The following is a 17,594-nucleotide window of genomic DNA, read 5'->3' as shown; positions in this document are numbered from 1 at the left end:
AAAACGGGCATCATTTGTAACCTAGTGCCAATATGGCTTAAAACAGAATGGGTTGCTGTAGCGACTGGTACTCCCGTTCGCTGCCATCTCACTTCCTGTTCTCTCTAGCTGCCTGGCCGTCTTACACTACTACACCACAGCCCATGCTTCCTTCCCCTGCTTCAATATACCACCTTACACAGACCCTCTCTCTGATTTTAGAACCTACCTCCTGTGCACCTTCCCCTGCCTTCATATTTCACCGCCCTATCTCTTAGCTTGTTACCATTTCTACCTCCTCTGCTTTCATATTCTACCTCGTGCAAACTTCTCCACTTTCTTACCTCCCTGGCACACTTCTCCTGCCTCCATAGCCTACTTCCCCTTTAACCTTTCCCTGCTTTTATATCCTACTTCCCCGGACCCTTCCCTTGACACCGTACCATGTTTCTGTACACCCTTCCTTTACTTTAATAACGTACCTTCGCTCTCTTCATTATTTCCCTGCTTTTACGTCTTACCTCCTCTGCTACTATAGCGTATCTCAGTGCTCTGTTCCGCCACCTTTCATATCCCACCTCCCCATCATCCTTACCCTGCTACCATGGGGAAACAGCCTTTACCACGAAGCGTTTTCTACGTGTTACGTTTACAACGGTACACTTACCTCGTAAACGTCGTCGCAACGCGTATTGCTTCAACGACCTCTTTACCACGCAAACAACGTCCTCACGAAACAACGTCTTCATCAACCAAAAATATGCGTCGGTCCCTTTTTAGTGTCGGTGAAGAGCTAAGAAAAAGGCAAAAAAAAGAAGAAAAGGGGCTTCCCCCCCCCCCCCCCCCCAAAAAAGAAAAAGCGGGGTAAAGGAAAAATCGAGGTAAAGGGCAATGCGTAGAAAAAACATTCCATTGTAACGCATGCGTGGTAAAGGCATGCGTTGCAACGGAATGCGTAGTAACGACATATATTCGCTACCATGTACCATCTCCACTACTCCATACATGCCATAGTCTACCTCGTTACACTTTTGCTCAGTGGTTAATTTGTAAAACAATGTAAGTGCCGGGGCTCTCGTCAGGCGGCAGCTTGTACTAGCCGCTTAAAACAGAACCATTAACCATTAAAGTGGGGGGAGGATGTGGCTTAATGGCCAGAGCTGCCGACTTCAGAGCTGGGCAATCCGGTTTGAGTCTCGACTTCTGCTCAACATCCTGTGATTCTGGGCAAATCACTTAATTTCCCCGTTCCTAACATAGATTAATGTGAAGGTGTCCTTAAACACATGAAAAGTGCTGGTATTGATGATTAAATGCCGGTACTGAGCACCGGAAACCACCGTCTCATGGTAAGCACTGCTGTCGCCATATCCTCTAATCCTCTGCCGCTACCATATTCCAGCTCCATTGCTTCGTACCTCACTATCCTAGTCCACTTCCGCTGCACCATGGCTCTGCCATATCCTATAATCCTCTGCAGCCAATATGTCCCAGCTCCACTACTCCTTCACCATGCCTACATTGTCTATCTCACTAGCACCCTTACATTGCCACCATATCTACCTCCGCAGGCACCTTCACCGTCATGGCTATCCCTGGAAATAGCGTTCCTAATGGAATGTTCCTTGATATGGTTGACTAACTCGCTCTCTGATTTGGGCTGCTCTGGTAAGGGTGGGGGCGGCTGAAAGCACCTTACCCTCCTACCATACAGTGGCCTAAGAAAGACTCTGCCAACATACCACCTACTTCCTCACAGAGGGAGATCACTTAGGAAAGGGTTTACAACTTAACATTGTTTTACACTTGTAGCAGTGAGTGACCTGAGCTGTTCTTGCTGTTATTGGGGCATCTACTGCTTGCAGTGGCCGAAGATCTGTCTTTCTTCCTTAGCTGTCTTCTATTTACATTTTTAAAGTGGCAGTACCACCTGCTCTAGGTTTTTGAACCATATTTTATCAGTGACTTCTCAAATTGCGTGTGCTCTCATTATGAGGTAATACTTAAAGGACTCAAGGAGTGAGTCTTATGTGTGTAGGATAATGGGGTGGAGGGGGGGGGGGGTCTTTCTGTCACCCTCAGCATATTTTTTTCTGATTAGCTAGTCCCTGCACAGTGTGCAGACCATGGTGGGGTTTTTACATCTTGTTTTATTTAACCATTTGTGCTGTTTCCCACTTCACAATTCTGAAAACATTGTCTTGATCTCGTCAAGCTTACGCAAGTAAAGAGAATCCTTGTGCGTGATTGTTGCGAGCCTACACCGTCCTGCCTCAGGGCGAGACCCTTCTGTTCCTTGCTGCTGCCCACAGGTAGCAAGCAAGTGGACTGTGGAAACTCTCCTTCCCACTCCTCGCCCGTTTGCGCCCTGATACAAGGCGAATGCCCTTGCTTCGTCGCTTCTAGTATGATGTGAGTAACCGCAGGTAATATTTAATTTCTGAGGCTCCTGTCCCTGTAAAAAGCAACTGGTGTTGACCTGGAAAAGGAAGTTGGATTAAGGATGTTGTTGCCGAGTGCATGTTATGAAGCTGGATACGGTTTGAGTGGTGGTAGATGGGTGGCATTTGAGCCATCTGGAAAGGGTGCCAGGAACCCAATGCAAATGAGTGATTTGCACCCTCGTCTGGGGTCCGAGGAGCTATACTACTAGAATATTGAGTTTTAAATATCGTATTAAAAATATAGCGTTCAGAATATGTATGTAGTCGTGGTACACAGCAATGGAGCTAGGAAGAGTGAATCCATGCTTGCTGAATATACTTACCTTCATAATATTTTAGTTGTGGCTATTCTGAACATAATATTTTATTAGGACAATATTGTCTATATATTCATGTATAATCTTCATAAATTCAATCACTGTAGGTTGCAAACACTGCAAGCTTTAAAAAAAGCTAGTGTGAAGTGTGTTTTGAGATGATCCATGAGATGGACATGACCAAACAAAAAGGTTGGCCATATTGGAGTGGTAAAGAACTTTCCATTTATTAACAAATGTATCCTATTGTTGTTAATTTTGTAATTTGTATCTCGTAGTTTATAGTTCACAACATGTCTACACTGAATTAGACCAAACGCAGTAGTAGGATTGAGGCCGGATGGTCCTTGCCCGGTTCAGTTTGATTCTTTGGTCTAACTATACAAGAGCAGCACACGGGCAGCAACGGAATCCAGTATGGATGACTGCTGGGCTCATTTGGAGCCCTGGTACATGACGACAAAAAGAGCATGCATTGGGAGCAAAAAGATAAAGCGATATTATTGAGTTTAGCATATTGCTTTCTTTTAGAAATATATCCACATTTTGAATACCATCAACCTCCCCGTTAAAAGTTCGTTAAAAAAAAAAAGTGTTTTTGTTTGTGAATCAAATAAAATATTTCATAACCTGTGTACTTTTTTTATGCATACTTCTTTCTGTATTTTTGTGTATTGTTTTGATGTTAAAATCATAGAAATTGTTTAGGCCACTCCTGTATTTCGTTCACCATCACATGAGTGGTTTCAAATACAATGTCCCAGCTTCGTGTTTCTTCATGGCAGAAGAATGGGTCTTGTGGCCAACCTACAGCCTGCTATTGGTTATTTTGATGTTATGGTTTGGTCTTGGCCTTGGTTTAATTTGAAGAGCTCAATAAGTGTTCTATATTGCAAATGAGTAGATATCACATGGTGTTGAATATCTGAGATTGTAACAAAATAATGATTGCGCATGGTTTGAATATGCCTCCGTTTCTCTTTCAGTGGGTCCTGGCCTTCGAGATTTTCATCCCTTTAGTTCTCTTTTTCATCCTCCTGGGGCTGAGGCAGAAGAAGCCCACCATCCCTGTGAAGGAAGGTGAGTACACAAACCTTTGTTTTGCCAGCACATTACATTGACTAGTTTGCTAATTATCTGGTTAGTTTGTTTATTAACACACCACACATGCCACATCCAAACACCTTAAGCATAAAGCCATAGCATAAGGCACATACCTTTTTATAAATCCTACTTCTATTTGGCAACAAATTGCACTACACTCCATGGCCGGTCCGACTACACACACTTCCATCCAATGGTCTCCACCGCTCCTCTTCAGCAAGCTTTGTACAGAAATCTGGCTTGCTTGTACTTTTTGTGTTGAAAAAGAGTGACTGAGAGAGGTGAGATTGTTACGAGGTTAATGAGGGAGATGAAAAAGGAAACGTAATTGACAAAGTGTAAAAATAGGAACACAATTTTTCAATTAAAAGATTTTCAAAATTTGTTCTAAAGTGAATTGAATATGTGGATCATTGTCACAAAGATCTGTGATATTAAGTTACTTCCCAAAGTTTTTCACATGTGTTGTCAATAAAGCATATAACATTTAACATCCTTTCTGTCAATCAATCAAACAGGATTTATAGAGCACAGCTAATCACCCGCAAGGGTATCCAGGGCGCTGTCAGAATACCGTTGGTCTCCCTTCCTCAATCGAGGTTAGATTGGTTTCTCACATTGATTTCCTTGATTTAGGAATGCTTCTCACGTCTGCTGTGCTTTCATCATGCCCCACATTCTCATTGTGCTTGAAGGGTGTCGGAGTCTCACTTTAACAAAAAGAGGTCCCACAATCTCTTCAAGCCTGAAGGTCCGAGAGTCTTGTAATGTTTGAAGGAGGTACCAAGGTCTTAGCATTCTGGAAGGAGGTCCCATGGACATCCTCCGCTTTTAGTGAGAGACCAATACCTCATTTTGGAGGTCTATCCATTGTCTTTTTGTGCCTGAAAATGTATAATTGGTCTCCTAGTGCTTTAAAGGGGCCTAATGATAAGTGCCTGAAAGGGGCTCTGTGGTTGTGTGAGGTCCTGGTGTCTAAGAGACCAATTGTGCCTGAAATATGCTTGAAGGAGGTTTCAGGGTCCCATTGTGTTGGAACCTCGTATTTTAAGGCAGGGTTCTCCAAAGTTGGTCCTGGGGGGTGGATCCATGCCCGATTTTTAAGATAACTATATTTATCTAAATGGGGATATGCTAGAAATCTGGTATGGATCCGGCCCTCTAGTACTGACTCTGGAGAACCCGGTGTTAAGGCAATCTTGTCATCATCTTGTTATTTAATGCCATCCAAGGGTCAGTTTGTTGTCCAAGAATTGCTCATACCACAGATTAGGATCCATTTATAATCGATGGTGGTCTCCAGGTCATGTTTTGCCTCTTAGAAGTCATGCTTGAAGAGGTGCAGGTGGCTCTCCATGCAGATGTTGGACTATGAACCTGTCTCAAAGAGGTCTTGGTTGCCGCCTTATGAGCTCTTCAGTAGGCCTGTGTTGGTTATCTTAAGCAAATTGTAAAGACTACAGGCCTTGTTGGTTCTTAGGGGAAAGTTGTATCAGATTTCGTATGGGCCCCCGCTCCTCAGGACCTCATTTGTTCAGCTGATCAGTCAGGCCTTTCCTCGAGGAGGCGTCTGGTGCAATTGTATCTTTTCAGCTAACTCCTTTCTTGCAGTTCCCCCAACACATGAAGCTTTCCTGTTCCACCCCCAATCCTCTTGGGTATTCTGGTTCAGCCCGAGAAAGGACATCGTTTTCAGCCTTCTCGCCCGTTTCCTTGCCATTCTTCCATTTCCTTGATGGTGCACCATTCCCTTTTCGGATCCCTTTTCTACTCCACCCCCACTCTGCTATATACTCCCCTCTATGCAAGCAATTTCCATTTCAATGCTCCTCCCTATTGTTCTTTTTCACCCATGTTCATTGTTTAAAGGTACCTTCTCCCTCATTCGTACACTGTCAGTTTCCCACTTCCTTCCTAATCGAGATTGAAAAAATACTGAGGCAAATATTTTTTTTACAGTGATTACCTATATGTTGGTAATAGTCTTTCACCAGGTTTTTTATGAGTTCTCTTCTGGTTCTCTTGGCAATACGGTGCCAGAAAGAGTCCTGGTGCTTGAAGCAGGTTCTTGGTTCCCTTGTCCAAGGACTCTGGTCTTGAAAGGATCTACTGGTCGCACCTCCTTTGTACCTTACATAAGCAGGACACAGCTTGGGTAATGCCTCCTTTATGAACCACACTTTTGTGGCTGCCAGGGGGGCGTCATTTTGGAAATGTAGATGAGACTCCTTGATTGATTTCCCCTTAGTAAAGTGTTCGGAATGAAGCCTGGGTGGGGTGGTTGAACCTTTTAATGCATGTCCATAGTGCATGGCCTCACTAGTTCTTGCCCTGGCAGATGCCGCCATAGATATTGTTGTCCACGGCTGTGATGTCACAAAGGCAGAGTATGATCTCAGGACGGTGGCTGCTTGGCCAGATCAGGTCGCGTGGCTCCAGCTTCAATTGTAGATGCTGCATCAGCCAATTCTCTGCCAGGCACGGCTTCCCCATCTCTGTTATTGGGGAACTTCTATCAGCAAATAGTACGGTGAGGTAGGTGAGCTGAGGAAGGGAAGTGAAGCAAGGTTTCAGGTGACACCAGATACTTTTTATGTCGTGTGAAGGACGGGATGGCCCTTTTCCCTTCACGTCCATAGTGCGAGGAGAGGGGTTCAGAGTGTAGGGATAGGGTAAAAAGGACACAATACGCAACTAAAACTGGTAATGGATAGTGACATGTATAAAACGGTCTCTGAAGTGTGCTATAGATCACCTGATCTCCACGTCTGATGTCCTGATCTCGCTGTGCGCAGGCAGGGCCTCTCATTGGGAAACACTGCAGGTGATGAGGGCTGGTAGCCCTGGATAATTTATATGAATATAATCAAAAAGGAGATGTGGTGTTACCGCCAGTCACGCCAACTTTGGAACTGCTGCACCAGGTTTGAGTGCTGATGCCAGCTTCACATCTTGTGATTCTAGGTAAATCTCTTATTCGCCCTGTGCATAAAAAAATGAAATTAAAAAAACCTTCAGCCGAGTTCGCTCTCTAGAACCTGTAAAAAATAAACCTAAATATCTCCTTGCCCATCAATTCTGTTGCACGTCACTTGAGTAGATTCTAGTCCGTCCCAGTATGTGCTGTTGAATTGTGTTCTCATGAAGCGGGTTCCCTCGTCCATGATCTGATCCTGTCGGATTCAGGGTGCTCTCCTGTTGAACTGTTCCCTTGGGTTTGAGGGAATTGTGGGATTCTGGTTCGTCGCATTCCCTACCTTGGGTCACATTCCATGAAGCTCCGCTGCAGCCTGCATTGTTCCTTTGTGTCATTCCAACACATTGTGTTATAGAAGATCTCGTTCCATCACATTGAGTCACGCGACCCATTAAAGCACATTCCATATCCAGTCATTCCAGTACAATCTCATCCCGCTGCAGCGATTCTCCGGATTTTGCAGGCAATATTCTTTTATTATGTAATCCGTTATCCAAACATTTACAAAGCCAGCTCTTAAAGCAATATATTTAACATCACGTGTAATAACTTGCAGTGCTTCTCTTTCAAAGTTACACATTCTCTGACCACTGTTTTTTTTTTTTTTTTAAACAGTGTATTGGTTTTTTGTTGCACAACCACATATACAGCCTTACACATTCTCTGACCACTGTTACCCGATCATGTGTTCGATTCTCATTAAAAACTCCAGTGTGTCAGTTCTTGTTTTGAGCTCCTAAAAGGAATCACGGCCTTGGCTATTTTCGAAGTAATTTGGAATAAACATATTCAGGCACATGCATCATCATAGGGTTTTGCGATTCCTTAATAGCGATTATTAAGGAATCGCAATTAAGGAATAGCAAAACCCTATGCATGTAGGAATCGCTAAAGAAATAGCGATTCCCACAAATTCCTTAATTGCGACTAGCAAATTGCGAGTCGCAATTAAGGAATGTCTTCCCATTCATTCCTATGGGCCTCCAGGCCCATAGGAATGAATTAGAGATTGCGGGAGCAATTTGCGAGTACCAGTAGGTACTCGCAAATTGCTCCCGCAATTTCGATGGTGCAAGGGTGTCAAAATGACACCCTATTGCACCCATGTATGTTCACTCTGCACAAATGTTGCATACACACATGCTCTAAGGGCATGTGTGTGGGCAACATGAAACTTAGAAAAATGCAAATAAGTGTATTTTTCTAAGTTTTCGCAAATTACCATGAGGTCCAGCCTCATGGTAATTTGCTCACGCTAATAGCGAAATCGCTATTTTTTAAACTGTAATGCATTGCATTTAAGGAATCTCAATTAGGGATTCCTTAAATGCAATCGCTATTCAAGGAATCCCAATTTTGAGATTCCTTAAATAGCGATTTTTGCATTTGGGATGATGCATCCCAAATGCAAAAATACCGGGAGCAAAGGGTCAGATTCTGAGAATCTGCCCGTTTGCGACCGGTATTTTGCTTGATGCATGTGCCTGATTGTTCTTACCACCTTGTCAGCATCGCATTTTCCCTTTTCGGAAGCAAAAACCTGACAGATACCCATATTGAGTAAAAATAACAAATAGTCAAGCTGAAAGCAAAAGTTCTTTCTTTCTTCTCTGTTAAGGTGACTGCCACTCTGGGAAATAGTTATTTTATTTTTTTATCAAATTATGTAAATATAACTAATTTTCAGATTCCGCAGTCTCCAAAAGCCTGCTTTTGGTGTCTCATATGGCAGAAACCTTCAAACTTTTTCCAAATATAGGGTGTGGAATATACCCATGGAATAGAAGACCCTGGTCTTGAAGCCCGGTATTAGCAGGTTTACTTTGTGCTCAGGACTCACTAGAAGTTAGTAGATTAACTTCTGACCGGGTATTTTTTTTTTAGGAGGTAGAGCATCTACACTTGTGATTGGGGATTGGAGGGTTGGTAGAACAGGTTTACTTGGGACCGGGGATTAATTGGAGGGTTGGAAGAATAGGTTCAGTTGTGACCAGGGATTCGTTGGAGGGTTGGGGGAAAGCTTCACTTGTGATCGGGGGTTCATTTGAGGGTTGATATAGCAGCTTTCTTTAGGTGAGGCACAGCAGATTCACTTGTAGCTGGGTTCATTAGAGGTTATGCAGAGTGGGTGCACTTGTAACTGGATTAATTACGGGTTATGCAGAGCAGGTTCACTTGTGTCTGTGAATTTGCTAGAGGTGAAGTAGAGCAGGTTCACTGGTGACACAGGAGTCGTTGAGGGTTACGTTGACCAGGTTCATTGTGGACAGGGATTCAATAGAATTTAAGCAGAGCAGGCTCACATGTGAGTTGGGATTAATTTATGTGACGTGACATTAAGTAGGTTGATTTATCACCTATTAGAGATTAGGTTGAGCAGGCTATCTTCTGGCTGGGTATTCATTAGAGATTAGCTGGAACAGTTGTGGCTGGGGATTGGTTAGAAGGGTAGGGCAGGTACACGTATGAGAAGGGATTCATTAGCGGTTCGGTTGAGCAGTTGTGGCTGGTATTGGTTAGAGGTTAAGGTGAGTGTGTTCTCTTCTGACTCTGGATTTATTGGAGGGTTAAGCAGAGCGGGTTTACTTGAAGGTTGGCTTCAGGGTTGGGTAGAGCAGGTTCACTTCTAGCAGAGGATTCATTAGCCATTGGGTGGAGCAGATGCCCATCTGGCTGGGATTCATTAGAGATTCTCTAGAACTGATTCACGTTAGAGTGGGGAATTCATTAGAGATCAGGTAAAGCCTGTTCAACAGCGGCCAGGGCTGGATTGGCTATAGTTTAGGAAGAGCAGGTTCACATTTGGTCGGGATTCATTAGAGGCTCACTAGAGCATACTCGCTTGTGACTCATTCACTTCATTAAATGTTAGGTAGAGCAGATTCCCTTTTGACTAGGGAATCATTAAAGGATGGTAGATCCGGTTCACTATTGATTGAGTATTAATTAGAGGTTAGGTAGAGCAGGGTCACATGTGGCTGGGGATTTGATTCTTTTAAAGCTGGTTCTCCTTTGGTGGTGGGATTCATTAGAGGTTAGTGCAGGTTTACTTTTGGCTGGTGTGTTCATTAGACATTTGCTAGAGCAGGTTCACATGTGGCGGTGGCTTCATTAGTGATTAGTAGGAGTATACTCTGTTGTGACTGGCGATTTGGTAGGCAGAGAAGGCTCACTTGTAACTCTGGGTTCATTAGAGGTGAGGTATAACAGATTCCCTTGTTGCTGGGCCATAGTCAGAAGGTGATTATAGCCGCTTCACTTGCGATTGGGGCAGTACAGATTAGGTAGAGTGGGTACTTTTTGGATTGTGGATTGGTTAGGCAGATCATGGTCACAGTGGGCTCGGGTATAACAGGTTCACTAGTAACTGGGAATTCGTTAGAGGTTAGGTAGAGTATGTTAAGTGGTGATTGGGGATTCATCAGAGTTTACCTAGAGCATGTTCACTTGTGCCACAGGATTCAACAGCAGCCGCACAGTGCAATCTGCTATGCATTAGTGTTTTCATTAAATATAGTGCATTCATTTATGGGGCATTAGTGGTTGCAATTGTAACCTGTATGATTTCACAAGTGACACGTCTGCCTTTGAAACACCACACACTTGCAGTCGACAAAAGGGCCATCACCTGAATCTCTAGTCCTAGCTGGAGCAGAGATACTGACGCTCTTCTCTACCCCCAGCTTCTATCGAAACCAGCAAAGAATTCCTGCATTAAACAGGCACTCCAGTGACACCAACATTTTTGCTGCTGTGGATCTTTAGGCTCTTCTGGAACAAATTTTCTGATGGGCATGTAGATTTATGACTTTTTACAGCATTATAATGCTGTTGGTTCTACAGCAGCAGCTTGTGTATTAGATTATATCATGAATCCACTGCAGACCTGTTTCTATAAAATGCTGCATTTTATCCAATATGTTTTGTAAAAGTGCCTTTCGAAATTAATTCTTCAATCCTATATTTAGAGAGTTCTGGAGATAAGAGTCCGCTCCTCTTGGAAACATTTAAATCCGTTCATGGATCGGGTGCTGTTGGTAATCCCTGTGGTCTCAGTGGATGATGCTTTGGGGGCCACTCTCTGAAGCTGGAGTGTCGCCAAGCACCCCAGCCACACCTTTCCAGTGTTGCCAGTTTCAGGCCCGAGCTTGGCTTTGGTACCGAAAGGAGTGAGATGAGACGGCTAACCCTATAGAGAATTCAATATGAGGTCAGAGTCTACCTCAGATTCTACTTCTGCAGGTTTGCTAACCCGTGGCTGGCATCAGGACAACCTAGCAACACCACATGGCAGTCCAGCCTTCCTTAGTGGCTCTAGGACAGTGCCGGAGTGACTGAGATTCATCGTAAATCGTTCTCCCACCCTTCGATAGCCGTTCGTCCCAATCGATTGAAAAAGTGGCAGAATTGTACAGATCAGGGTACTCATTACCCTCTTTTAGAGCAGTTTCATCCACTTAGCTTCTAACCATCTGCCCTGGTGGACTCAGGATAGAGGTTGTCAGTCCAGTCCCAGAGTTTGCAGACCGGTGGCACAATGGTTGCTCTTTGTTTGGCTTTTGTACAAGTCAAGGGGTTGCCACACATGCATCCAGGGACAACTAGTGAACCAATTGCTGATTGCATCTTTGCCAAGCAACTGACTCCAACTAGCTACAGAAAAACAGCATACACGGAAAGGCAGCCTGGCATCTGGAAGGACTCTCACATATTGACTACTCTAGGGATTTTGGTTCATCTAATCGGAAATGATTACTCTGCACTCGGCCACCCCGAATACTGTATGCAGGGCCTTGTGAACATCTTTGTGTTAAAACATTATATTGTTTTGGAATCCTATTGAGAGCAAGGAAATAATTGAAGGCAGTTACAACTCATCCATGTTCCTGATGAGCAATGTTGTGACATTTGCAACCCCTGAAACTCTCAGCTGTCGAACGTGGTTTGCCCCAAAACTAGCGTCCGCATCTGAAGCTTTTTCATGCTGTGACTCAGGGAGTGTTCCCAAGCCCTAGTATTTCATTGAAATGACATTGATAATTGATTGGTAGATTGGCAGGTTATTGTGTGCCTGGGAATCGGTGGGATGGTGGGCACTGTTGGTTAGTTTGTTTTTGGGTAGCACTCAAGATTGGGTGCAGAAGGGGTGCTTATGAATGGGTATTCTTAGGGTCACGGTAGCAGAGTAGTTTATGATTAGCGATTCATAGGATTCCGTACAGTAAGTAAGAATATGCCTGAAACCTTCTCAGTGGTAAAGTATAGTAGGGTAGCTTGTGACCAGTTTAGATCATTTAGATCATCAGATGCTAGGAACAGCAGGTTTAGTAGTGATTGAGGATGTTTATGGTTGAGAACAGCAGCTTTGCCTATGGGGTTTGATTGGAGATTAAGTACAGCGGGTTAGGTTGTGGGTGGCACTTTTGTAGAGGGTATTTACGGGTGGTTTGCTGTTTGCTTGAGTGTTGTAGGTTAGGAGCTGCCTAGTAAGCCTGTCTGAGTGGCGCTTCATAAGATAACGGGAGACCGGATCAGCTTGTTTGGGGTATTTTATTAGTAGTGAGGTGCTGTAGGTAAGCTTGTGCAGGGTTTCCTGGATTAAGTATAGCAGATTAAGTTGTTGTTTGTGTTTTTATTGGAGGGTTAGGTGCTGTAGCAAAACTTGACTTGGGTTTCTTAGGGTTAAGTGTAGCGCATTAGCTGCTTGTTCTTGTTTTATTTGAGGTTAGGGTCTGTGGGTAAGCTAGTGACTGCACAGCATGGTAGCTTGTCGCAGAGGTTATATTTGAGGTTAGAATCGAGGTTAGGTTGAAACCGGGTTTCATATGGTCGGGTAGAGCAGGTTGGCTTGTTTGAGTTTTTTAGGGGTTAGATGCTGTAGCTAAGGTTGTGCCATCAGTTTCACAGAGTTGGGTACAGCAAGTTATCTTTGTGCAGGACTTTTGTTGATGGTAAGATGGTGCATTTATGGGTTTTCTTGGAGTTGGGTACAGTAGTTTGGCTCGCGGCTGAGGTGTTAATTGAGGTCAAGTGCTGCACGTTTTTGATTATTCAGTGTTCTTTTGAGTTGTAAAGTAGCCCTCCCACTCATTGCAAATCAAGTACTTCATGGGAGGCAAATTAATACCAAACAAGACAAAGCATGAGGTGAGACAAAGATACTCCTGTGGACAGAACCAAACCCTGAACTCTATTTTTGAAGAACTGGTAACACTAGGCCATGCAGACCGCTACCCTAATGTGGTAGGTTCTGGATTATACGGCTGAGACTAGGATTTCAAATGATTGGCTAGAACCAGGTGGCTGGAGCTTCCTACCTGCCAGATCTAGTCTGAAGCATCGTAAATACTAGGCAAGCCAGGATACCTACTATGACTGCAGAGAAGCTAAAGGCCTGGTTATTCCCACGAGTTTTGTTTGGAGATTCATAAAGTGCAAAGAATGGTCGAAAGTAAAAAAGATATATTCTCGTATTAAAGTACACCTGTCAGACACCTGCACTGAACACGCCCTACAGCTGTTACCTTCATGTGGAGATTGGAGGGTCTGAAAATATTAAGGACTTTATTACGTGGTTGAATTTCTTTCTTTCTTTCTTTATTTAATTTGAAGCCTGCAGTAATGCTTGGATGTTGTGTGCTGGCCATTTTAATTTAGACAAGCATGTATTATGCTGTATTCTCCTGTATTTATAAACCATCTCGCCAACATCCCATTGTATGCACATATTTTGTTTTTACTTGCATTAAATGTCTCATTATGTGAATGTGTAATGTTGTTTTTTTCTTTTCTTTTTCCTCTTGAAACAAAATCCACCAATTTCTTTTGTTTTTATTATTCATCTGTCTCTACCTGCTTGAAATGCTGCACTGCATGCTCCAGTCTGTAAGTTGTCGGGTTTGGGTTTTTATTTTCTTCATTTGACAAAGTTTCCTGGAAGGGGGCAGCCATCTTTGCTGGGCTATCTTCGCAGTGTGCCTTAAAACACTAAGGGTTTCCTTCCGGGGCAGCTGGTGAAGATATTGTGTGGCCTTTGAGTGAGTGTGTGCCTGTGTTACCATTCGTAGCAGTTGTTGCTACATGTTAGGTGTTCATGAGTCTGATTTGGGCAGTGTTCTAATTTCATGTATGGTTAGCATGTGTTGAAGTCAAACCTCGTGCAGGAGTGGAAGAGCGGTGTTTTAGAAAATCTAAGAGGGATATCATTTTTAAGAATGCGGCGGGTGAACGGTTTTGGGTAGAGGTCCAGTAGTTCAGCAAGATATTGCTAGGGACCTGTCTAGAACTGTGAAAGTTAGGGAATGCCAGATGTTCCCATGGAGCATCAACTATTGCCCCGTTGCAGGAGAGGAGTGTGGCATAGTGCTTCTCCAGGTGCACTGGTCCTACTTGGAATGCGGGCCACAGCTCTTCATCAGTAATGCAGATGGTATGGAGGTTAAAATTTGACTGTTTTCAATGATATACACATTGGTCCATATGGATTGATAACCAAAGGGGTTAGCGATATGTTAAACAAGTTTTCAAGGATGTCAATTGAGGTGTAATACAGCTCGCTGCAAAGTCTCGTAGTTGAGCGACCTGGATTCCCTAACACAAGAACGGTCCGGGATTAGTATCCCTAAAAATCCCAAAGAGGGTTAGTAACGTAACAAGGATGCGATTAGAGCAGGAAAATGTTTGGCTGTACAGGAAAGAGATATAACCAGTGGAAAGACTCTGTGCCTATAGGCCTATCTAGTCCATCAATCCTGTTGCATATTTAGTCCAAGCCCATTCATGTTGGTCATCCAAGTGTTTTTACTTAACGGTTTTTCTGAACACAAAAAGGATATTGACTCGCTTGAGTGTTGTAGAACAGCTGCTATGCCCAACTAAGTGGAGATCCATGGCCTGGTATATCAGCAACACATATCCCATTGCCTGCTACATTGTGCAAACAAGTCAGTTGTAGCCTGCCAGACATGGGAGTGCTTAGACCTCCAAGAACCTTGAGCTCACACTGATTATTTATATATATATATATTTTATATATATCCAAAGCGACTGAGGGGGAAGTTTAGGGAAAAAAGGGTGCTGGTTGAAAGAAGTGTGTTAAAGAGTATGTGGCTCCTATATTGGTGAGCTGAGCCATACGCATTCAGTCATTTTCCTTGTATTCACGAAGTTATGAAGCGTTAACTACTCGCTTTGTCCTAAACTTCTTTCTCCGTGTTTGGAATATTATCTTCACCAGGCGCCTATCTTTGTCCAGTAATGTACAAATCAACCCCAGGCATAGTTCCACCATGGATGCTCAAACTAGAAACTTCGAATAAAAAAGAGAACATTGGAGTAGTTGGAGACATTGGTGACTATATTCTTAGAGCATTAAGCCAGATAGTATATCCTAAGTGGTCACTATCTAAGGCTTAGGGTGCATATACATTTGTGCCACGCATGTCAAAGGGCTCTTGTCCACTGAATTTACAAATTATGGTGCCATTTCAAGTGCTGCACTGTCATAAGCATGTAGTATGCAAAGCAGGATGGGCACGGATACTACAGAGTCAAACTTGCAGATCTACCGCTGTACAAGGACTGATGTGCTGTCCGACAGATTCGAGTCTTTCACTATATGGGGACGGTAGTAGATTTTTTGGGTGGAGAAAGTAGCTGCGAAGCCGTTCTTCTGTTTGCTGATCCTTTGGTGGAATTATGTCTCAATCTTCTGATTGGATACTACTAATCCCTCAGTTTTGTCTTAATCTCCCAATCCCTTTTATTAATCCAACAGGTTGTTGCGGGCCCCTTATTGTAACGCCTGGATGCTGGGTGGCTGGCTTGTCAAGGGTGAAGGGGGTGTGGCTTTTTTTAACCCATTCATAACCTTGTGTTACTCCCTCAGAGTCCTCATAACAAAGCAAACGGGTTTTGAGGTAAAAGCCTAATTCAGAAGTTTGAGTACTAATCATTGGAGATGTAAGGGAGAGGCCAGAGTTCAGAATTCCCTTCCTGGTCCAAGTTTAAAAATACACAACAGAGATGGAGATTAAAAAATGCATAGAGACCTCAAGCCCTAGAGCCAGTTTAGCAGTCCGTCCCACTGAAGCTGACCGTCTGACACATAGAAGGTTGTGCCACCACTCAGAGTGTCCTGGTTTTCCAACCTGTGAATCATCTGGTGTCATCTTCCATCCTAATATGACAACTTGAATGAAAGCCACAGGAGCCTATGAAGTCTATGGACAGAGGAAACGTTAAATGGTTCTATATATTATAGCAACTTTCACTGCAAAACTAGTAAAGTAAATCTGTTGTAGACTAATTCCTTTTGGGAAGCTATAGCCATCATATCATTCTGCATGTAAAATTGGCTGGTTTGAAAAACCATTACCACCTAAGGCTACCCTTCCAAACCAGAAGGAGCAAATCCCCCAACATCTGCTGCTTGGTCCTATAAAACCTACTACCTCTTGCAGTCGTTGTGCCTTTGAACACTTTTCTACCTCCCTGACATTGGCAGTGTTTCCAGGTGGGATCTCATATACTCCCTCCGGGTCATTTAAGAATCACTTCACAACCCCTTTGCCTGGATCAGCAGCCCACCTCTAGCCCTGTCCTGCTGGGATGATTGTGCCAAGGGGCTGTCAGATGATCACCATGTAGACTATAAGCCACCAACATGAACCTTGCACAGTCATTAGTATACAATGCACAAGACCAGGGAAGGAAAGTAAGTGACCATGTGTAATGCCTCAGTTGTGCTCAAGAATGCTGCTTGAGAACAGAATGTTTTTCGGTGTAGTGGCCTCCATCTTGATTACAAAAGTGACCCACCGTCTTTTGATCAGCCCTGAGCTCTGAGTAAAGCGTGTGAGGACGCCTTTAACACTGCCTGCTGCTTGCAAACCTTTCCACTAGCCTATTGCTTTGCATGAAATTCTATTGTAATCCTACCCTCTGACACCAGTAGTGAAAATTGGTATAGCCGTTGACAACCAATGGGTGTAGACCAGGAAGATTATTGCAGAAAGAGGGAATGGCAAAAGCCAGCACTTTTTGGGTTTAGCTGACTTCTAGCCTTTACATCCTGAGCTGGAATCCGTGGTGGGGTGTAATAGCGGGGTTCTAACCTTAGCTATCCTTCAGCCTTCCTCTGAACTTGTGTGTCTTTTCCCCTTCCACTCCTGTGCCTTCTGCTCTTGTGCTGCTGTCCCGTCTGTATCTCTCCAGCCTTCTTCACTGCAGCACCACTTACCTCGGCTGGGATCCTGCCGGTCATGCAGTCGCTGTGCCCTGATGGCCAAAGGGATGAGTTTGGCTTCCTGCAGTATTCCAAATCCACGTGAGTAATATTGAATGTGCCTATGTGTGTTAGCGGTCCACCGGCTGAAAGGTTTTTTTCTCACAGTGTTTGGTTTGGGTAGTGTTGGCTATTGCTTTTATGAACAGTTTATCAATTTGTGATGATCGCTTTTGCACTCTCTTATTGGGGGCAAATAGGAATTTTGCTGATTGACTCATAAGATTTTGAAGTCATTGTACATATTGTTTATGCATGACAGCAACATTTGATCATGTGTGCCTCCTCAACATATTGTGTTTATTTAGGTCATGAAAAATTAAGGGCTAGTTAATTGATGTTTTAGATTTGATTAATACCCTGAGAAACCAATATTTACATATTCTGTCTATCATAAATGTGTTGAATTGTTTTCCTGAGTAATCAACTTAGAACCCTAGAACTAAAGATTAGATTTGTTTCATCTACACAGGCAAAAAGTTACCTTT

At 43.5% G+C, this 17,594-nt stretch overlaps 1 protein-coding gene across 1 annotated transcript in view; it reads left to right on the top strand.

Annotated features, from left to right (window-relative positions):
* ABCA2 (ATP binding cassette subfamily A member 2) overlaps positions 1-17,594 on the top strand; it is a 569,797-nt gene that overhangs the window by 173,919 nt on the left and 378,284 nt on the right. The window contains exons 2-3 of the mRNA XM_085611149.1: positions 3,727-3,820; positions 17,037-17,148. Of these exons, the coding sequence (XP_085467275.1) occupies positions 3,727-3,820; positions 17,037-17,148 (206 nt within the window). The remainder of the gene's footprint in view (positions 1-3,726; positions 3,821-17,036; positions 17,149-17,594) is intronic.

The sequence above is a fragment of the Triturus cristatus genome, chromosome 1_2 (assembly GCF_964204655.1).
Source record: "Triturus cristatus chromosome 1_2, aTriCri1.1, whole genome shotgun sequence".
NCBI lineage: Eukaryota > Metazoa > Chordata > Amphibia > Caudata > Salamandridae > Triturus > Triturus cristatus.
The sequence above is the reverse complement of the archived record's forward strand: the minus strand, read 5'-3'. Positions and strand labels throughout refer to the sequence as shown.